General features: G+C 35.5%; 1 protein-coding gene across 1 annotated transcript in view; it reads right to left on the reverse strand.

Moving 5' to 3' along the window:
* LOC138698656 (catalase-like) overlaps window positions 1–22,111 on the reverse strand; it is a 120,309-nt gene extending 98,198 nt beyond the window's left edge. Inside the window, exon 1 of the mRNA XM_069824799.1 lies at window positions 21,972–22,111. Within this exon, the coding sequence (XP_069680900.1) occupies window positions 21,972–22,067 (96 nt within the window). The 5' untranslated portion in view covers window positions 22,068–22,111. The remainder of the gene's footprint in view (window positions 1–21,971) is intronic.
* Window positions 22,112–23,814: the final 1,703 nt, after the last annotated feature.

The raw sequence follows: 23,814 nt of genomic DNA on the forward strand, positions 1-23,814 counted from the left end.
GGTTTTCAAATAATACGGTCACCGAGTCCTTCATTTACCTCCTTACAATTGCAACCTGATTGCGATTTATTGGTTTGAAATAAGGTGAAATACTACATTTGAACACATCATACGATGGGAGACATCACTTTATCTAACTTAGAAATCTTGAAAAATGGAAAAACTTCCTGCTGTGGCTGTAGAAGATTGGAGTGTGTACTGCAGACACGTCACTGTATTAGGCCGGACGAATGGGTGATGTCATTGACAAAATAATAATTAATTATAGAGCAAGGGATAAAGATGACGATGATGGCAGTAGGCCTAATGATAGCAATATGGATTTTGTCTAATTGCAATTAATATAAATTGTAATAAGCCTGTAAAATATTGCTACAGGAATATTTACATAATAGTTCTAAGGTATACAATGTACAGAAAGAATGTTCGCTCTGCATAAGGAGGTCTGTCATGTTTGTTCCATCTTGTTATAAAAATATTAGCTGTCCTCCACTCCCACCCCTGTTTTAATCTACTACGAAATCATATTCTTCTCTGAAAATCTGAGTGTCGTGAGAAAATATCTACTTTCATACTGTCAATGTTTGATTCAAGTTCCTTTATGGTAAAGAGCCCTGCAATGAAAAGACCAAAGTTTTCTGAATAATGCCGCGCTACCTAAGGGAGGGGATCCAAGCACACTTAAATGCCATCGACTCGGGTTCGGAATCGAACCCGCAATCTCGGGCACAGAAGGCCAGCACTTTACCGACTACGACAGCCAGGCCGACTGCATGCATGCATGTATGTATGTATGTATGTATGTATGTATGTATGTATGTATGTATGTATGTATGTATGTATGTATGTATGCATGTATAAATGTATGTATTAGTATTGCAATTAGGTATAATAAATTTACTCTCATCAGCCATGATATATATATATATATATATATATATATATATATATAACACAATAATCTGTAGTAATGTCACGAGAGGTCTGACATCTGCCGATAAATCCACGAGCGAAGCAAGTGGATTTATCTGGGAAATCTCAGATCTCGAGTGACATTTATTACGACTATTTCGTGAATAAAATAAAAATGTAAATAATATATCCCTAAAATTCGATCACAAAATGTTAATAATTGTATATTTACGAATACTTAACCTATTCAGACATTCTGAAGTTAAAATAGATCAATATCGCTTACTGCAATAAAGAAATTCGATGTTATTATTCAGTAATGCCAATTGCGAAAAGCGAAATACAGGTTTAGCAATGTTAATTACATGCACTGCACTTTTCTTTTATTATTATAACATAAATACATTTTCATTATCTGCTGAAATCATGATTTAATTTAAAATTGTATAATATAATTACAGTAATCTGATTAATATATTAATTAAATGAAGAATTGTTGAAAACGCAGTTATTTAATCTGAATGAAGGAATGTAATTTTTTTCAGATAGCCTACAATGGACATGGAATTAGAAGATGAAGATGTATTTTATAGGCTATTTTATAGGTTAGGTTACCTGTGTGAGCAGGACCAGTGTCAGCTGTGCCTTATTTCGACCGTGACTACGTGCTACAGGAAAGCATTTTTTATAGCTCGACAAGCGCATTCTCGCTGTAGTGTGTAACGGAACTAAAGCTGCATCTACACAGTTCAATATTCCAATCGCGTATGCATGCAATCTGGGAAGAATATTGAAAGAATCAAGTTTAAAACGTACGTTAAATTAAGATGCATGAAGATTTTGTGTCTACATGGTGCGCCGTTTTGAACGTCGTCTTCACTGCGTAAATATATTAATTAATATTAAATATTAATCTTGCATTCATTGCTTTAAAGTTGAAAGAAAAGTTTAACCGTGTAGTTGCACCTTAATGTATTCATGATCATCGATTTACGGGGGAACAGTTGGCGACAATGACTAAACAAAAGAACGACCATGCGATAAATTGATAGCGATAAATCTAGCTGCAAAAATTATCGCAAAGTGTGACTGTGATTGGTTGGAATTCAAAATTTCATTACACTTCATTGGTCAAAAATGGAATGACTTCATATAAACGAAGTAGTCACTATAATATTACGATAATGTATGTATGATGTATGTATGTATGTATGTATGTATGTATGTATGTATGTATGTATGTATGTATGTATGTATGTATGTATGTATGAGCACTGCAATTAGGTATAATAAATTTACTCTCATCAACAGTGAGATATATATATATATATATATATATATATATATATATATATATATATATATATATATATAACACAATAATAATAACATTACGATAATTACACGAGCAATTAAAATAAATAAAGATAAAATAAACGTAAAATTAATTATAACTACAAATAAATGCAATAAACCTAGGACTATAAATAAAGACTATGATATGTTGCAGTTACATACATTCTTTCCATTAAAATGGTATATGGTTACAGTCTGTTCCGACGTACAAAAAAAAGCTTTGAACACCAGTTTCAAGCTGTTATAGAGCTCACTATGCTCGGAATTTATGGAGTTACGTTTATGTGGAATAAAAGCCAAGCGATAAGTGAAAAGAAATTGCTTCCTATCTGCTCAAGTGCATTATGTCCTTGCCAGGCAATGTCGCTCTCCATGACAACATTCAGCGATAACACAGGGGGACAGAAGAAAAGTAATTTCATTGATATGTTATCCGTAACACCAATATATATTCAGACTGTAAATCACTAATTCATAATTTCTGTAACTCATTCAGGGAATGTGACCAGAATTTTGGAATAACATGAATTGCTAAGAAGAACAGTGAGTGGAAGGTGTTTGTTACAGAACATACAGTGTATGTACTTACTGGAAGTCCGCAATGAAATTACATTTTCCAGCACACTGATACGCCTACTAAAACAGAACATTTACATGTTCTGTTAAAAGTAGTGACCCTTGCAATTAAAGCATATTTAAAACCTTTGGATGAATGCCGCCCTGGATCAATGTAGCGTTGCCTACCTAATGGATATGCAGGCATCAATAATACGTTTCAGTATGTCTGGTGGTATTGGAGCATTTCGTTAGGCAGAATTCTTGGCAGCCCCTCAAAGAAAAAATCTGGTGGCGTGGGGTCAGGAAAAGGAGCAAGTTTCCTGGAGGGGCAGTACCTTGTAGCGGTTGTTCAGATTGCCCTGAATACGTACGAGGTGAGATCGCATATTGTATGCAATGGCGCCCCAAACCATCACACTAGGCGTTTGTCCGCTATACCGCACAACAATGCAGGCTTTCAGATTGCGTTCACCACGGTAGCGTCTAACTTGTATGCAGCCATCTTTGTAGGACAAGTTGAAGTGGGACTAGTCCGAAAACACTACATTTTGCTACTCAACACGTCAGTGACGGCGTTCACGTGCCCATTGCAGTCTGAGACGTTGGTGATTTCTGGACAATGGAAGCCGACGCAAAGGCATGCGAGCCACTAGTCCAGCCCTCAAAAGATGGCGACGAACCGTTGACGCAGACAGGTCCACACCCGTTGTAGCAGTAGCGGCCGGTGACCAAAATCCTCGGTGAGGCCAGATGCAACTAGTTTAAGTGCCTCCGATAGGAAATGTTTGTTTATGATATTAATTATTATTGTTATTATATTATTAATAGCATTATTACTGTATTATTATTATTGTTATTATTACTATTATTAGTCTATTCTTATTACTATCAATGAAAAATAATAATTTCACTCACCAAATAAGCTGTTATGCTCTGAGTTTCAGTGATTGTTTCAGTGTGATGAAGCATTCCATATTATGTGTTGAAATTCCCCTTTCTTTCTTTTCTTTTTATTTTTTCCTTTGACAGCAACAAACAAGGCCAAGAAAAGTTTATTTTGCATCACATTACCACTTAACCATTTATGTTGCCCATACCAGGATGCAATAGAAACTCGCGTTTTAAGATTGTGTCAGAAAAATTATCTGCGATATCGTAGGTATCTCGGTAGTCTCTCTCTTTTTTTAAAACTTCCTTTCTTTTAGTATTATTTCTTCTCGAAAAAGGACATTCTAACAATGAATTAACTGCACCAGCATTATTTCTCTCATTTGTTTCTGTTTATATTTTCCCAAAACACAGAACAACATTGGCCCAGATTCACTACTGTACTACGAAGTACAATAGTAGGACACCCTCGCTTATGTCATAAACTGAGACATAAGGGGAGAGAATCGAGTCGGTTTCTGCCTGCCAAAGAGCTGGAATTTTGTTATTTATGGCCTAGTTAGGAAGACAAGTCACCACTGCTATTCCCACCCCGCTCTACCCTTGAGGCCGGCCCAAAGAGTTTGTAATATATAACCGTGGTGGGAATATAATGGTGTAGCAGACGGTTGACTCAAACTCGTTTTCTACTACGCATGTCGTCACTTGGGAAGCAGCAGCGGCGCGCTAATTTGCACCGCAGTGCTCGAGGAACAACACAAACAGCTGTTGTGTGTACGTGCACGGTGTTAATTCTTTATATATATATATATATATATATATATATATATATATATATATATATATATATATATATATATTGAATGTTATTCTTGTATTAGTAATGCTATTAATGTGACACATGCTATTAGTATGCCTGGATATGCAGTATCTGGTTTTTTGATTTACAATCGAAAAACAAAAGGAACTGACGTAAAATATTATAGGTTTCCGAAGAATGAAGAACTTGGCAAGACAATGGTTGCAGGCTTGTAGAAGGGAGGATGAAGTCAATTTACAGCACGATGAGTTTTCTCGCATGTTACTAAATTTTATTTGCTTCGCAACTCATTTGCAAAATATATTTTCATGTTAAACTTATTGTTTGATTTATTCCATAGATTGCTTTGAGCGAAAAGAAAAGGGCGTAAAAATCTTAAGATTTAATGTTGTTTCAGCTCGAATATGTTGACTTCATTTTGAGGAGTCAAGTTACGAAGTACCTTTAAAGCAGAAACTCCTAAATTATGAACCAAAAAGCAGTCGTAATCTGAAAGTAGACGCTGTACCCACAAAAGCTCTGGCGCAGTCTTGCTTGAACGAAAATCAACAGATAATCTGAGATTGGACAGATGTGAAAAACGGAGAAGGAGAAAAGAAATTCATGACATCATTGCTAATAGTTCATGTACTCTTCAGGCCACTTGCAAAACCAATTCAGACGAACATGTATCAGAGGATAGTGCATTAGACCTAAATAACGAAACGTGAAGTAATTACAGCATTATAATAAGTATTAACTAGTATGTTCCTGTGTATCATATTGTTAAAATGTTTCATATATGAGTCGCTCCGCAGAAAGGAATAATTTTCTCATAGTTCTTCAAAACTTCCTAAGCTAAAAGGACTTAATTACATGTCTCATAAAATGTTAAAGCTGTGTTATCTTTTAACAACTTCCAGACAGAAAAGGCTTCAGTAAACGGAAGGATTCAATTGTCTCGAATGTCAATAGAGGAGCAAAAAAGGCGTCAATCAATGGGCATAAAATAATTATTTTCTCGCTTAACCCTAGCATTATCACGGTTGGGAAAAAATTGCCCACCCTTTTTATTTTCTAAATTTTTTTGAATTAATGAAATCTGGCAGCTTTCACCTTTTACTCTATTTTGTCTCTAACATGATAAAGTATGCACACATGTGTTCTGTTTCAGATTTAAAATATAGCAGACATAATTTGAAGTATTTGTTAGTGGACATATTTTACCCACCCTTGGCATTTCATATGACCTACACTTTTAAACATTCTCTAGTTTGAATTCTGTGATTTTTGTCCATTGTTGTAACTGTTTGTAATGCCGTTAAAGTCGTTTACTGTTTCAATTCTCCACTTTACCATTTACTTGCAGTGTAGAAACTTGAGTTGGTAAATTTGTTCTTTCTTTATTGGTGTTTATTCAAATCTAGTTGTATTCAGGGATACAGAACATAGACATGAGTTGTTTTGTGGATAATAGCAGCCTTAATGTTTTGGGTAAACGTGATATTATAGTGCCATTGGAAATTGATTTACCAGCGGAGTTGAAGAAAGAAAGTGGTAGTGAGGAAGATATATACAGAAGTGGTTAGTGAGGGTGAATCAAGTCTATTTCAAGTACTAGCTGCTAACAAGAAAGCCGTTCACATTACGAAAATTAATGTCAGATGTGGAAATTGTGGACTTAATTTGTGTAAAAAATATTCAGATATTAATATTGTGTGCAGGAGCATTTTACTAAAAGAAATATGCAGAATCACTGGAATGAAAAACTGATGTGTTTTTTTTTTTTAAGTAATGTAAAATGTTGACGATGAAACTTTATTGAACGTATTTGAGGAGCTCGGAATCAAAACGCGTTAAGTCCACATTTTATCGAAAATGCGTTTTCTTTTTTCGAATTTCGCTTCTTTTAGGGACACTTCATCATGCTACACTAGACATTTGTTGCAATTCACATTTTCAGCCTCTTTAAAGCCAGCCTGAAATCGAAGGTCTGATTCAGAACGTATTCTGCCCATCACCCTGAATGGATCAAACCGAGTTGAGTCCATGAACTTAAGATATCTTCTAACGAAAGCAGTACACCAGAATGAACGTAATTAATTCGACAACTGCCTTTAACAAATGTTCATTATTGACTCTTTTCTAAAGTTTGCTTGTTGCTATCTTTAAGTTCATTGCAGTAGGATTTAAAAGGACGGGCTTCTTGCCTGGAATCTCTATTTAAATCTCCACGCGCAGACAGTGAATTGGTGGTGTGCGGTAAGTGGCATTTAAAGGCAGGTGGAAGTCGTTTGCAATAAATATGGGTCTTTTACTACAAATTGTGATATTATACTCATAATTTGGTAACAGTTTGAACAGTATGTTAAGTTTCGAAAGACTCCAGTACAAAACATTTCTTGTGAGATTTACAAACTTTACAGGTTCTCGCTGGCTTCTTTTTCTGTGGGTGGTAGGTATATGTCGGGAGGGGGGGAATAAGCCCAACAGTTTGCTTGTAATATTGTCGTCGTAACCCTCTATAAAATGCGTGCTTCCAGGTCAAGTTGAAGATTTGTATAGATCCTTTCCTTCCTGGGTTTGCTTCCCTTCACGGTCTTACATGCAATTACGTAGACATTGAAAAGCTGAAAAGTACCATAAACATTATATTGAAGAAACGTTTCTGTAGTTTTTTTTACGTATTTTCCCATAATGAAGAAGGGATATAAGACTTCATTCTGACGCTGACCTGACAGTCAACCCACAACATAACGTTATTGTACTCTATTACGCCCTTCAGTTTCACCACTGTTTATTCCCCTTAATTGTTACCCTTTTTTCCTTTATGCTCACCATGTGAATGTTGTGCTTCGTAGACAGACCTTTTCTGTCATGTCACTTTACTGCCAATAACTCTTACAAGACCTCGATTCTCATTTCCTTTCTTAAACTTTGTTCATTCCACTTGGAATGCAGGACAGAACTTCAATGCACTTTTATTCAAACAGTTAGAATTCTGGAAAACCTTTCGCGTATATTTATAGGAAAATAACTCCTCTTCTTCACGAAAGATCGTTTTACAACATATAACAACCCTCTAAATAGACAGCTTGAAAAAAACTGCATTTGACAGCTTGAATGAAAACTGTCAATAAAAGTCGCAGGGTCACAAAGACGTCATGTCTAGACGGCTATGCTTTGGGAGCGCATCACAAGACGTTAGTAGGGAAGGGATTAGTTAATACAGCTTCTTGGTATTCATAATCAATTAACCTACCCCACTTCCAAAACCTTACGGAGCTGAGCTGAGCTAAGCTAGCAAGCTGCGAGAGACTCTGCAATGCTTCCCGCGTGACGTCATCACGTAGTAGGAGAACGGGCGAGGCTGCGCACTGCTTCACCATTATATTCCCACCACGTATATAACTAGAGATACCAACGACGCTAGTTTCGCGTACAAAATTGAACCGCTGTTCGGCCGCCATTAAAGGGAGTTGCTGCTTCGCCGGGAGTGCGAGTAGTTCATGCTTGTTGAGCAATACGAATAAATATAAGTACACTTGAAGGGAAATAATAAGAAAATGGTGAAATACTGCGCCGCAAACAATTGTTCGAACATAGCTACTATTGTAGGATGCTCTGGGAAGCATACATATCTTAATATTTTGAAGAATGTTCCAAATGCAGTTCCTCCTTTGAATGTGTTTACAGATTGTCGGAATATATCTTGGATAAAGTTTTTCCAGAAACACATTAATCAGGTTTATAAGGTTGGTTTCAACAATGTATGTAAGGGTTAGGTGCCATCACATTACAGTGGATTATAACAGCAGAGTGCATAAGAAAATCCTCGGACTATATCTGTCTAAAACTGTTTTGTTTCACAATAATTAATGAATTAATCATGTAATTTCCGTTTTCTACAGTATGTACTTCTAGTTTTTGGTTGTATTAAATGCAAAGAAATTAGTTAAAATATAGCTGATGGCCTACTTAGGCCTATTATTACCACTACTACTAGGTCTATTATTACCACTACTACTAACTAGGTCTCACTACTACTAGGCCTACTAATTCCACCAAAACTAGGCCTACTATTACCACTACTACTAGGCCTATTATTGCCACTAATACTAGGCCTACTATTACCACTACTACTAGGCCTACTATTACTACAAAAACTAGGACTACTACTACTACTACTACTACTAATACTAGGCCTACTATCACTACTATTACTAGGCCTATTATTACCACTACTACTAGGCCTACTATTGCCACAAAAACTAACCTACTACTATCACTAAGAATAACTATCTAAAATACTAAGATACTTAAATAATTAATTAAATAGTATTAATATATAAGAATATAATTCTATTATATATTATTACTACACCTACTATTACCACTACTACTACTACTCCTACTATTACCACTACTAAGTTACTAGGTCTACTATTACTACTACTACTAGGTCTATTATTACCACTATTACTAGGCCTATTATTACCACTACTACTAGGCCTACTATTACCAATACTACTAGGCCTACTATTACCACTACTACTACGCCTAGTAATATTACCAAAACTAGGCCTCCTCTTACCATTACTACTAGGCCTATTACCATTACTACTAGGTCTATCATTACCACTACTACTAGGCCTATTATTACCACTACTACTAGGCCTATTATTACCACTACTACTAGGTCTATTATTACCACTACTACTAGGCCTACTTTTACCACTGCTACTAGGCCTACTATTACCGCTACTAATTGTATTAAAAAGTCTGAACTGACCTCAAACTTGGTGGTCATTAACTACACAATGAATAGATTGTTTTATGATAAAATTTATTCTTATTATATTTTAAATCAGTAAATATCCATTATTTTGTCCTTAAAACAATACTAGTAATACTGAAAATTAATGTTGACATTGCCATTATTCAATATTTCACACCTTATCCCGAGTGTATATGGGTGATTTAATTTATTTTTTAGAATATCGCCAAAGATGAATCATTATAATACTTTAATAAATATAGCGCTCCTCTGCATTCATGTTTATTTCATCACGACTCATTCTTTGTAAAAGATGTTTAAAACAGTGCCTATCACCAGGCTACATCAATGTATTATGGTACTGTTTTCGAATTTCGCGCCGCAAACACTCCCTTTAATGGCGGATGCTAGCCGATTCAATTTGTGACATTTTTCTTGCCTGCCACTCACGGGTATGTGTCTCTAGTAAGTATTACAAACTCTTTGGGCCTGCCCATGTATGGGACAAGTGAAACCTAACCAGGCCACGAGGCCAGACGAATAGTGCCTCAGCTACAACGTTTTAAGCGTAAACTCAAAGCCCGCGAAAGGACATGAAATGCATTAAGCCAGACCCGGCACGAACGATTCTGGCTTCAGGAACAAATTTTTCTGCAAAACAGGTCTATATACATCACAAACCAGACCCGGCACGAGCAATCCTGGCCTCAGGAACAAATTTTACTGCAAAACAGGTCTATATACATCACAAGCCAGAACCGGCACGAGCGATCCCGGCCTCAGGAACGAATTTTACTGCAAAACAGGTCTATATACATCAAAGTTTTCAAATGCTTCTACAGCGATATATGCTTCATTCAAATAACTAATACATTATATAAAAACACAAAATTTGATTTCAGTTAAGCCAAGTGACTGAGGCCCGGCCTCAGTCAATCAGCCGCCACTGCGTTGTAGTACTCCAATGTCGACTCAACACTGTGGATGAAGTTGTATGGTCCGTCACGGGCATGCGGACAAGATGGCGGTCATCCCGTGCTGTGGTCACATTACGTGGTCCAGTACCCGCTCGTCTCTCCGTACGACCCTCTTCTATCCACTGGTTCCACACACGCATCACTGTCGTAGCAGCATGCCCTGTACGAGCCGAAATGTCACGGTATGACAAGCCTGCTTCCCGGAGACCAACCATTCTGCCCCGTTCGAAATCACTCACGTGGTGATGTTGCGCCCTTCCACGCCGACGAGGCATACCTGCACTAGTTTTCACGTTTCCACTTCGTTTAGAAGCTGTGCACTGACTGAGCAAGACATAACGCTGACCTTGCTGGTGACACAAGAGACGTCACTGTTGGGCCTTTGTGTACGCTATCTCTCTGGAAACGTTATCAATTGTTATTGGTGGTACAGTGTCCTAGACATCTCCTGAGTTTGGAGTCTTTCGGGCCATTGTTTCTGTGTGTTGCACTTTTCACAAACAGTAGTGTAGTATTTATATTTACGTATACATTTTATCTTGAAATAATTTCAGTTCTTTCTTTGAGTGCGGGAACTGGATACGTATGTTGCTTATATTTATTAAAAATAATATAAAGGGAATGAGTTAATTTTGTTACAATGGTATGAAATGATTATTTTATTTATGATAAAACACATTTTAAGTATAGTTATTAGGGTAGATAGTGTTTTAAATACATATTTTTGTCATTTTTTATTGAAATAAATTCAGAGTTTTGATTGAGAGTGAGAACTGGATAATTCTGTTATTTTTTATTAATAAATCCATTGTAGATTCAATAATTGATATTTACTTTAGTGGTATAAAATGTTAAAAATATCAGACATTTTTCAATAACTATTAAGAAAGTTATTGAATGACGAAAGAAAATAATAAAAACAGTTTTTCTCGATTATCTCAAAACTACTGTCTGGTCTTTACCTACTTATCATTCTCAGGTCTTCAATTTAGTTATTTTTATTACTTTAACACGTCAGAAATGCTACCCTGATTTCGTAGGTATACATACTCAAATTTGATAAAACTGGTGTTACTGTCTTTTACTTAGCGCGGCAGAATACATATCACAGAAAAAGAAATTCTACCACTGTGGAAGTTTCTTTGTCAAGTAGAAAAAAATACTTTTATCTATATGCAGAATTCAGTTGCGATATGGGTATCTATTTGAAGGACAGTGTCTCCTAAGAAGTCATTTACATGTGTTAATATTACTTAACACAATATGCGGAAAGTATTAATAGAATAATAAACCTTTGCAAGAATATAAGTTGTAAGTAGGGGGCGAATTTTAGCATATTTGTGTGTTTTATTTCGTAGTCGCAAATCATATGCTGCTTTTTTATAAATGCAGTTCAAGTCATTTTTAAGCAAGGATCAAGATTTTATAGAGCATATAGGCCTATATGCATATTTAAGTTATTAATGCATATTATAGCATTTAGCGCATAATATGAAAACATAGCCTATTTTGTTAATTTTTAAGCACTTTGGTGCTTAAATCAAAATTAAGATTAACGGAAAATCGAAAAAATGGAATACAGAACAAATGCATGCATTAAAACACATTACAATATTTATATTTTATTTATTGCAATCTGACAAAATGCAGACGGTCCACTGTTGTCGGAAAATCATGCGGACAATCAACAAAGCAATCCATATTATTAAATGCATGGATGACTCTGTGAAAATGTAGAATATTGGGACGTTAAGATGGATGGAAATGAGAACACACAAATAAAACAAGAAACCGTCTTATCGCCTACTTCGCACGTGCGTAAGATTTGACAGAAGTCAGAAGAACACTGCAATATGATCGGCGCAGAAGTTACAGGAAGTGTTGGTAGACTTCATAGCGCTCACTGAACTCGAATTTCACAGCCTGTCGACAATGAAATTGGCACGATAATGCAATTTTCTGTTTTCTACTTGGCAACTTGGCAAATCGGCATATTTAATTTTATTATGGTGAAGTCATAAGAGCTTCAACAGTGTGTAGATAGAATACATTACATTTTAGAACAGCTTATCCACAAGAAAATTATTAAATTTGAATTAGTTTTATCAATGCTGCCAGTACTAATTTTTTTCAATTTTGACGTGCATATTGTGTTATTTTCATATCTATCACCAAGGCATGGCGCGTCCTTAACTCTTAAAAGCCTGAATTATTTTTCGTCAAGCTTTTAGTTTATTTCGTTATAGACTAAATAAATGGATGTAATTGAACACAACAATGCTTTTGTTTTCTATTGTTGAAGCGAATATGTGGAATTACAGGGCGTTACCATAAGGTAACGCTATATCATTATGTTGTCAAATCTTACAGAATGAGTTGTTGCCTTATAGTAACATCTTTCAAGCAATTTATTGAACTTAACTGAACTTTACCATACAAATAATATATTCATCACTCATTCAGTGTTCTTCCCAAGGTCAGATCTTTCACTGCAAACCCAGCATTCTCCAATGTTTCCTATCTTCTGCCTTCCTGTTTGTCTTCTTATATGATCCATATATCTTCATGTCGTCTATCATCTGATATCTTCTTCTGTTCCGAACTCTTCACCATTCACTCCCGTTCACCATTCCTTCCAGTGCATCCTTCCGTAGGCAGTATCTTGTCAACCAGTGACCCAAATAATTCCTTTTCCTCTTCCTAATCTGTTTCAGCATCATTCTTTCTTCAGTCACTCTTTCCAACACGGCTTCATTTCTTATTGTCTGTCCACTTAACACGTTGCATTCTTCTCCTTATTCACATTTCAAATGCATCTATTCGTTTCTCTTCACTTCATCGTAATGTCCACGTTTCTGCCTCACACAATACCACACTCCATACAAATAATACAAAAATAAGAAAATTACTTTCACAATACCTGAACAAATGAATTATTGTCACAATATACTCGTAAGAACAAAACATTTTCGTAACATAACGTTTTACATTAATTTTTTGTGCGATTTTCACATCTTTCGGTAGTAAGGTAAAACTTTTCTTATGATACGACAAAAAAACATGGGCTGCAGAGACCTACATCTAACTTTGAGAAAACTGTATGCCAGAAGAGCATTCTCACTGGCACATCGCTGTCTTTTGTCTCTGGGTATCGGAATCACTAATGTTCTATTCCATCGTATCTTATATAATTAGATGTTCTGCGAGTGACGTCCAGAAAGTAAGTTTACCCGGAACTATTTACAGAAAGAAAACACAATTTCATGAAAAGATTTATTGGAACAGATACAGCAATTGTTGAGCTATTTTTCAACATATTTCCCACTGGAACTGAGACATTTGTCACACCGTGGGATCAACTTTTGTCCCTCGTAGAAGTCTCCCGCCTGGAATCGAAACCAGTGTGTGACAGCCGTTTGCACCTCTCTGTTGATACCACGGTATCAAAAAGTCTCAATTCAGGTGGAAATATGTTGAAAAAATAGCTCAACAACTCCTGTATCTGTTCGAATAAATCTTTCCATAAAATTATATTTTATTTCTGCAAACGGCCCCAGGGAAACTTAATTTTTTGGACACGTCTCGTAGCTCCAATATCGCTGTATTTGGAAGTAGATGGTCACCCCTAGCCTTTCGGGGTGCTTCCGACTTCTTCAAATTCCCATTTGAATTCTAATTCATTCAATGGTGAGCCAGATCTTCTACTTGGCTGCCAAGCATTTTGTATAGCTATATCTAACTACCATGTGAAAATGGGCTAAAACAGTTTTTACATAGATAAAGCGAATTTTTATAAAGAAAACAAAATTTGTTACATCTCTGTCTTTAAAAGTCACTCTCAGGAGAAATCGATTGAACTGTTATAACATACTGTTTTATCCACTTACGTTTCCCTAATGGCACCATTTTCACACATTGCAATGTTGACGGTATCATTCTCTTTCTATCACAGATGACTCTTCAACTTCCTCTTCTTCTATGAAAGGAATATCGTCTGGTCCACCTACTCTGTCGCTATTAACAAAAATAACCCCAGCTTCAGTACTCAGTTTCCTTCCACTTAGGTTGTCGAACATGCCACCCTCTACATCTGCAGAGTTCTCATCAGATACAAAGTTGGGCTTTGGTGGGTGTATGTAGATTGCTCTAATTTTTTGTTTTCTAGTTCCCAAAGTATCTCATACACTTCCACGCACCTGTTTGTAACATTCATTTTGTTACTTGTACTTTCCTGTAACTCCTCCAGCTTACTGTTAGTAGCAAGAGAGCACGAAGAATGAGTGACAACATATTAGCCTAGCGTTACCATATTATGGTAACGTAAGAAACAATATATTATATCCACAACAATGTTACGGATTGTAAAGTTGTGCTTGATGTACGCGAATACTCAATCAACAATAAGTAAAATACCACAACAAACATTACAACCGAGTTAATCAAAGTAACAAAAAAATGATCTTACTTCTTGTTGCTCTCCAAAATTGCTGCTGAGAAAGCAACATCTAAATCGCGCAGCTGCTCTTGCCCAACTGGAATAATAAAATTGTGATTTCATAATGTAATAAGAAAGAACCAATCATGTAGCTTGGATTCACAGAGAAAAATTCCAGTTTTATTAATTAAGGAGGGATATGAAGCAAGTTATATTACTTTCTGCACTGCGTTACCATATGGTAACGCTAGGTTAAAATGGGTTAAGTTGCGGATCGAGGAGACGGCCTCCAGATATGGAGATTGCTGTGAAAATATTGAATAAGCAGTCACGGACAACCGATGAAGGGTGGTCCTCCAGCTTGGGAGTTGGGCGAAAGGCTAACAACCCACCACCGTAAAAAGCAGCTTCTTACGAAACCTCAAAATAAGCCTCGGAATGGGATTCTCTGACCCGACCACAGCAAAGGAATAAGGTTTCGAGATTTCAGTGTGGTTTTAGGCGTAACAGATCAACTATTGATCAGATATTTTGTATTCGACAGATAATGCAAAAAAGGGAGTGCATCAGTTATCATGGATTTAAAAAAGGCATATGACTCGGTTAAGAGAGAATTTTTATATGATATTCTTATTGAATTTGGTATTCCCAAGAAACTAGTTCGATCAATTAATATGTGTATCAGTGAAACGTACAGCAGAATCCGTATAGATCAGTTTCTGTCAGATGCTAAAGCAAGGAGATGCACTATCACCTTTACTTTTTAACTTTGCTCTAGAGTATGCCATTAGGAAAGTCCAGGATAAGGGAGAGGGTTTGGAATTGAACGGGTTACATCAGTTGCTTGTTTATGCGGATGACGTGAATATGTTAGGAGAAAAATGCACAAACGATAACGATTAGGGAAAATACGGGAATTTTACTTGAAGCAAGTAAAGAGATAGGTTTGGAAGTAAATCCCGAAAAGATAAAGTATATGATTATGACTCGTGACGAGAATATTGTACGAAATGGAAATATAAAAATTGGAAATTTATCCTTTGAAGAGGTGGAAAAATCCAAATACCTGGGAGCAACAGTAACAAATATAAATTATAGTCGGGAGGAAATTAAACACACAATAAATATGGGAAATGCATGTTATTATTCGGTTGAGAAGCTTTTGTCATCCAGTCTGCTGTCAAAAAATCTGAAAGTTAGAATTTATAAAACAATTATATTACCGGTTGTTCTTTATGGTTGTGAAACTTAGACTCCCACTTTGAGGAACATAGGTTAAGGCAGTGGTCGTCAGCACTCGCTGAAATGTGCAATGGGTACGCGGTGCTGTCCCGAGCGCACTGTCGTGGAACAGGGAGAGATAGAGAGCATACCCGCTGGCAGCTACGAGAGAACTATATTGCAGTGAGTTTTCCGCGGCCAGAGGCCAGCCCCAGCGTGCTCTGTGCTGACGACCCCTGGATTACGGGTATTTGAGAATAAGGTGCTTAGGAAAATATTTGAGGCTAAGAGGGATGAAGTTACGGGAGAATGGAGAAAGTTACACAACACAGAACTGCACGCATTGTATTCTTCAACAGACATAATTAGGAACATTGAAAGGAGCTTTGCCATTTCGAACAATTATTTCAGAGTTAATTTATAAGGTAAACATCAGTTAGATAAATTGATGATTTCTACATCATGAAATAAAGTCTGATTAAAACACGCGACTTTTGCACGTCTCGACAAAAATACGGGGACGCCGTACACCTATGACACGAAAGGGGACTGTTCATTTTTTACGGGACGTTTGATATCCTTAATTGTTGATACTACCTGTTGACGTATAATCCTATATTATTGTACTTCTTGAGTTTTCATAATGCATATAAAACAATGTTCAATAATGGCTTAAAATATTTTCTTAAATGGGAAATCATTGCAATGTTGTTATGCAACAAGCAGTTAACACTTATTTTATACTATTTTCGATTCCCGGACATTCTTCGAATCTCATTCCCGAACATCCATTTTCCCGAATACCATTTTTCCCGAATCCACATTCCCAAAAGACATTTTCCCGATTTTTTATTTCCATTTTCCAGAAATTCTATTTCCCCGAACATAAAATTCACGAATTCACATTCCCGATTTCTTTGATTTCCATTTTCTCTATAATACAGTAGTTTGTATTACCACACAAATGTATTTAATATAATTATGGTATAATTAATTATACTTTCTCTTTACAAAGTGAAATAATGTCCAAGTGTCCTCAGGTAATCGAGGTGTCTGTTATCGGCTGCATAGGTGTGATAATCCTGCACGATAATGTGTATTCGTGTTTGAAGTTGTAGCCAGTCTCTCTGCGGCTGGCCCTTTTAGTACTTGAAGGTTATTAGGCGGTCCAGAAGTAATCGCCCGCTACTTTTGCACAATCGCAGTATATTTTTTCTCCAGCTGCACTCTTGCTCTTTAAATATACTTAACCTTCCAGCAAAAGCTTTTTACCTCCTCGCGCTGAAGTTATAATGTAGCTTCATCTGCCATGTTTCTCATAACATAAATTTAATAAAATTATTTGCCTAAATGTAGTTTTTGTAATTCTTTTTTTCTTTCCTGGCAACATATGTTACTGTCAGTTCACGTTTTTTACTGCAGTTTTTGTAATTCTTTTGTTCCCTGGCAACATGTGTGATTGTCAGTTCATGTCCTCTACTGCAGTTTTTGTAACTTTTTTGTTTCCTGGCAACATGTAGTGATTGTCAGTTCATATCTTTTACTGCAGTTTTGTAATTTTTTTGTTTCCTGGCAACATGTAGTGATTGTCAGTTCATGTCTTTTACTGCAGTTTTTGTAATTCTTTTGTTCCCTAGCAACATGTGTGATTGTCAGTTCATGTCTTTTACTACACTTTGTGTAATTTTTTTGTTTCGTGACAACATGTAGTGATTGTCAGTTCATCTTTTTTTATTGCAGTTTCTGTAATTTTTTGTTTCGTGACAAAATGTAGTGATTGTCAGTTCATGTCTTTTACTGTAGTTTTTGTAATTTTTTTGTTTCCTGGCAACATGTAATGATTGTCAATTCATGTCTTTTACTGCAGTTTTTGTAAATTTTTTCTTTCCTGACAACACGTGTGATTGTCAATTCACGTCTTTTACTAGAGTTTTTGTAATTTTTTGCTTCCTGGCAACATGTGTGATTGTCAGTTTATATCTTTTACTACAGTTTTCGTATTTTTTTTTTTTTGTTTCCTGGCAACATGTGTGATTGTCAGTTCATGTCTTTTACTGTTCGGGAATTTTTCGCATAACATATTCGGGATACTGAATAGTAAATTAAATTCGGAACCGTGGCTTCGGAAAAGTCGATTCGGGAAAAGGTAGCTTCGGGAAAACGTCCATTCGGGAATGCAGAATCGGGAAAATGAGTGGAAACGACTATTTTTCTGTGCGGAATATTTACATTTTAGGTTGAAACGTATCATAGACATATATATTCCATAGTGTCAGACAATACATTTGAAAATGTATAGACATATGTTACTGCTTTTTACAATAAGTTCAACTTGAACCATAATTTATTCAAACTTACTATCTGCGGCCTAGTGCATGAAAGATTACTGGTGACAAGTGGCAATATATGAATGACTTATTACAAGTCTTAGTAATTTGCCTTGCATAACACAATTTTACTAATTTGTCATGATCAATATATTTTGCAAATGAGAGGTAGCCATATTGACAAATTCTGTTTCAAAATGTTATGAAAAAAGTAGTATTATAATATTAAAATCAGTTTTAAGTATTATTTAATGTTGTATTTATCTAATTAAGAAAGAAGAAAGACAATCGTAGGCTATGATGCGCACAAAATATTCAACATTTTTGTGTTTCATTGTTGTAAAAATGTCGCGAAACGATCTTTGCGTCATGTTTCTTGATAAAGTAAGAGAAGAGAACGACATAATATTTAGACAGTTTTCTTCCAATTTGACGAAGGAAGTAAAATAAAAATAAATGTGAACATCTCCACACATGTACTCAATCAATTGGTCTGGTACTATCGGTATTACTCAACCGAGGCGAGTGGAGCCGCGGGCGTAATGTGAACTATCGCGATGCAGTATTACGAACGCAGGAGCAGTAGCGCCACGGCTCCGAACTGCAGGACTCCACTGGCCTCGGTCGAGTAATACCAATTGTAAATATACACGAGCCACAATTTCGTCGAAATTTAGGAAGAGAGTTATGATATATATTTAAATATTATTTTTCAAATGAATATTATTACTAATTTTTTAATATGGTATTTGATTACTATTAAAATAGCCTTTTCTTGGTTGTAGGTAAAATCGTGTTGCAGAACGTAAAGAAAATTTTGCAGTAGCAAGCAATATCTCAAATTTAATTTTTGACAAGAGAAAACTTTCTTTAATCCTTCTGCTACCAAGATTTATTGCAACTTACTAATAACAAGACGGGTGGGCAATACAATAACCCCCATAAAAATCATACACCAATCTTTGTTAAGCATTTGGAATATTTAACAATTTATGTATCGTTGACTGTACACCTCCAGAAAATTTAAAAGTGTAAAATAATCGTCCTACTTTTTAAAATACATTGTGGTTCAAAAGTCCCGTTCCATATTGTTGGAAACGTACACCAAAATTAAAGAACTTTATATAGTATGTTACTGGTGACACTATATAATAACACACTGGTATACAGTAAATTTAAAATTGCCTTCCAAGCATTTAAGATAAACTCCTTAACGCTATACAGTATAATTTTGACATGGTGGAAAAACAGGTAAAAGCTATGAAGGTCACAGTACCATAACACAAACTGAAAATCTTTTCAGATATTTGTTGAAATTTAAATATTGGAATACAGTGTATAGAATCATGAACATCTTCAAAACATTTATTTATAAAAAATATAATTCTAAAAAAGTAAACAAAATTAAAAATAAATAAATAAAAATATAAATCCAATAAAATAAATTTCAGTTTGTTGAAATTCAAGTATTCGAATACCACCTATAGCTACTATAATGGACATCTCGAAACAAAAGGCTTCACTAATAATTATTTCTAACAAAATCACTTCTAGAATAACCATACAAGACTAATGAATAAAAAAAAATGGAAACCAATGGGCATGATAATATAAATATCAATATGAATAATGATATAAATAACACTAGAGAAAATAATTTTCAACCAAACAAACTCAGCTATGAAAAAAAATTAAGCTACAGATTGAATTTAATTTCCTGGAATTTTCATGACACAGACTACCCAAGGGGGTTAACAAGATCACCCCACATGAATAAAGCGAATTATTACTTAAAATAAGATAAATTATTTATATTATTCTTATTTGAAAATGTTGGTAGACATATAACGGACAAATACATGGAATTTCAAAAATAAATATGGAGAACGAATCATCAGTAATCCTATTACCCCCCCCCCCTTGGTAGCAGAAGGGTTAAACTAGAACTCTTGAACTCTTGGAATAAATGTTCTCCTCCGCCTATGTATGAATTTTTCTTCACTGTCACTGCTTGAAGATGAAATCATATTGCATTAAAAATTTTAGTTCCACACTTTTAAGGAAGTTTATCAAGAACAAAGGATTGGTAAGAAAACGTGCTCGCGATTCTATTTTACAAATAACCAATTTTTATGCAACAATTTGTTGATAAAAGAAATGAAACTGTTAGTAATTCTAGTACTTGTCACTTGTGACAAATTTACCAACAAGGATTTATGCAAAGGAAATAACTAGTTTTTCACTTATTTAATTATTTGTCGCTAGTAAAATAGTAATTTTAGCTTTGTGCAACAGACCTCTGTTGGGCTGACTCCAGGATTGTCAGGTTTTTGTCAGAAAAAAATGGAAGCTTTGCCGTTATTTATTTTATTATGCTGAATGGAACACGGTTTTTTACATAATCTACATCTAATTTACTCCTTTTGGTATTTCTCTTGAAATTTAGCTGCTCTTAAAATTTTTTCATCCTGTTTTGCAAATTTGTAAAAACATTCACAAATGAAAGGCAAATTTGTAGTTATGCTTTGATCAGCTCAGGATATCTTCATTTTTTAATAATTGCCCATTTTATTCTTCATTAATGTAAAATCCTTTCTATAAAGGCATTAGAAGCTGGAATGCTAGTACAAACCTCAATTATGACTTTATTTAAGATTGAACACTTCTTTATAAACTTTAGAAAAAATAAAGCCACTTACCAACATCACTTCCATGATTATGTTCTAATAAAACAACCCTATTCTCACACAGTTCATAAGGGTTCACAAATTATTGCAGTCTCAATATATCAACTTCATATTCAAAGATGGATTAATCAAGTTCTTGAGTCGATGGAAAGCTATATAACTTTCAATATCGATTATTTTGTGTAAAATTATAGCATTTTTCAAGATAATGCAGAATAGTAGCATATAACTTACAAAGAAAAATGAACAAAAGTATAAAAAAGTTGTTGTTTTCTAATGCCAGGCGTTTGACAATGAAGTCATTTACCTCTTGCACTCCAATATTTTTCAAAGATATTATCATGGTCAGCCACTGAAGCACAGATTTTGAGGTGTTCCGAATCCATTTCTTGGTTTGAGTTGCACAATGGGCAGTTAGGGGGCTGATATATTCCAATTCTATGCAGGTGTTTGGGCAAACAGAAGTATAAAAAAGTAACAGTACCTTAAATTTTAAATGTTATGTTTTATTTAACGACGCTAGCAACTACAGAGGTTATATCAGCGTCGCCGGATGTGCCGGAATTTTGTCCCGCAGGAGTTCTTTTACATTCCAGTAAATCTACTGACATGAGCCTGTCGCATTTAAACACACTTAAATGCCATCGACCTGGCCCGGGATCGAACCCGCAACCTTGGGTATAGAAAGCCAGCGCTATACCAACTCGCCAACCAGGTCGACTGGTAGTAGTAACAGTACCATCTGTGTAGCCTATGTGATGTCAATGTAAATGCAATTTTCCGGGACTTGTGAAATAAGATTCTTTAATGTGCGTGCATCAGAAAAAAAGGAAAAAAAAAACAGTTCTTATGGGCAAAAAGAACCTAAGTCATAAAATATATATAAAAAAGTAAAGTTTACGGTAAAAACGTAAGATCTGGCAACCCTAGTTGACTCGTTTTTGCATAAAGCCGTCCAAATAGTGTATTGCTTGACGTATGAAGAGAAAACAGGTGTAGGCCTGTGTGAGAAGCAAATAAAACAATGAACTCACGTGTGTTTTGTTGTATTCGGTGAGCTGCAGTGACGCTGGGTCCCTCGTGGTGATGCTTCCGAAGAGCAGCGTCAGTAGCAGTACACACTTTTCCATTGTAACCTGTTATTGGAAATACCATGCAACTCCTAACCCGTCGCTTTTATACCATAGCGCTCCTATCGCGAAGATCTTCATATGACGTCGCGCTCATGCGTGGAGTCACAAATTGAATATGAAGAATGTAAGGTTACGGTCGCGAAGGCAATCCGTCGTTAAAATAGTAGCCTGTCATGAACAGTTACATAAACTAGAAAACTTAACATTCTTAATGAGGGACGACTACTCAGTGTCGGAAATGATAAAAATGTTGGGAGGAGGGTGAGATTTCCCGTTTACATAATATTGTTTTTCTTATTTGTATTCTTAAGTATCTGTATCAACATTCAATTTTAAAGTTTATCGTTATAAAGTTATTTATTATTATTATTATTATTATTATTATTATTATTATTATTATTATTATTATTATTTGTTACTATCATTCTTATTTGTTACTATTATTCTAAATGAGGCAGTAGAGCAAATGAACAGCTTCAAATACTTGGGATGTACGGTACTATAACCAGCAACATGAGCTGCAGCCAGGAAGTGAAAAGGAGGATAGCAATGGCAAAGGAAGCTTATAATAGAAAAAGGAGTATTTCTGCGGACCTCTGAAAAAATAACTGAATCGTCCCATGCAGAAAGGGTTTCAGTCACAAAAAAAAAAAAACGAGATATCGATGGAAATCATATCTTTATGGGAGGTTCCATCGCCCTGTGCAGAAAAGTATTCAAGTATTCAGTCCAATGCTTGGAAAGTTAGAAGCTGAAGCGTCAGGCAGGCTCAGAGTTCTATGCAGAAATGAATATAGTGTACAGAATGTTTTCTTTAGTTTTCTCAAAACTAGGTCTAATGGACTGAAGCCCTTTCTGCGTGGGGCGATTCAACTAAGAAAGAGACTGATAAAGTGCTTTGTGTAGAGTGTGGCATTGTATGGGGCAGAAACATGGGCCTTACGACGAAATGAAGAGAAACGAATAGAAGCATTTGAAATGTGAATATGGAGAAGAATGGAGCGTGTGAAGTGGAGAGACAGAATAAGAAATGAAGTTGTGTTGGAAAGAGTCGGCGAAGAAAGAATGATGCTGAAACTCATCAGAAAGAGAAAAAGGAACTGGTTGGGTTACTGGCTGAGAAGAAACTGCATAGTGAAGGATGCACTGGAAGGAATGGTGAACGGGAGAAGAATTCGGGGCAGAAGAAGATATCGGATGATAGACACATTAAGATATGTGGATCATATGCGGAGACTAAGAGGAAGGCAGAAAATAGGAAAGATTGGAGGATGCTGGGTTTGCAGTGAAAGATCTACCCGTAGGCAGAACACTTATGTTATTGTTATTGTTAGTTATTGTTATTGGTGTTGGTGTTGTTAAGGACCATTTTAATTACTGTGGGACCTGTCATGGTATTCTGAATTTCTAGTTCATTGGTAACTCTTGCTATCCTACCTTAAGATATGATCAATTACAAAATCATATTATGAAAACAACAGTAAGACACGTTTATGAAAATGACAAACATAGTCTGCAGTATTTCTAGCATAGTATTAAAAAGGGTACGGTCTAAAATGTTCAAGGGAATACGTCATATGATTTTTTAAACTTCCACAATTATAATACAAAATTTGTAAAATTTAAACTACATAAACAGGCCCACAGTACTTTCATCTGCACAAAATTTGGTGCCATTAGAGCTAAAAGTTTTGAAACTAATATATTTTATATTGACGTCACTAAAAAGGCTCCTTGCGTCAAA

Source organism: Periplaneta americana, chromosome 1, assembly GCF_040183065.1.
Source record: "Periplaneta americana isolate PAMFEO1 chromosome 1, P.americana_PAMFEO1_priV1, whole genome shotgun sequence".
NCBI classification, from domain to species: domain Eukaryota; kingdom Metazoa; phylum Arthropoda; class Insecta; order Blattodea; family Blattidae; genus Periplaneta; species Periplaneta americana.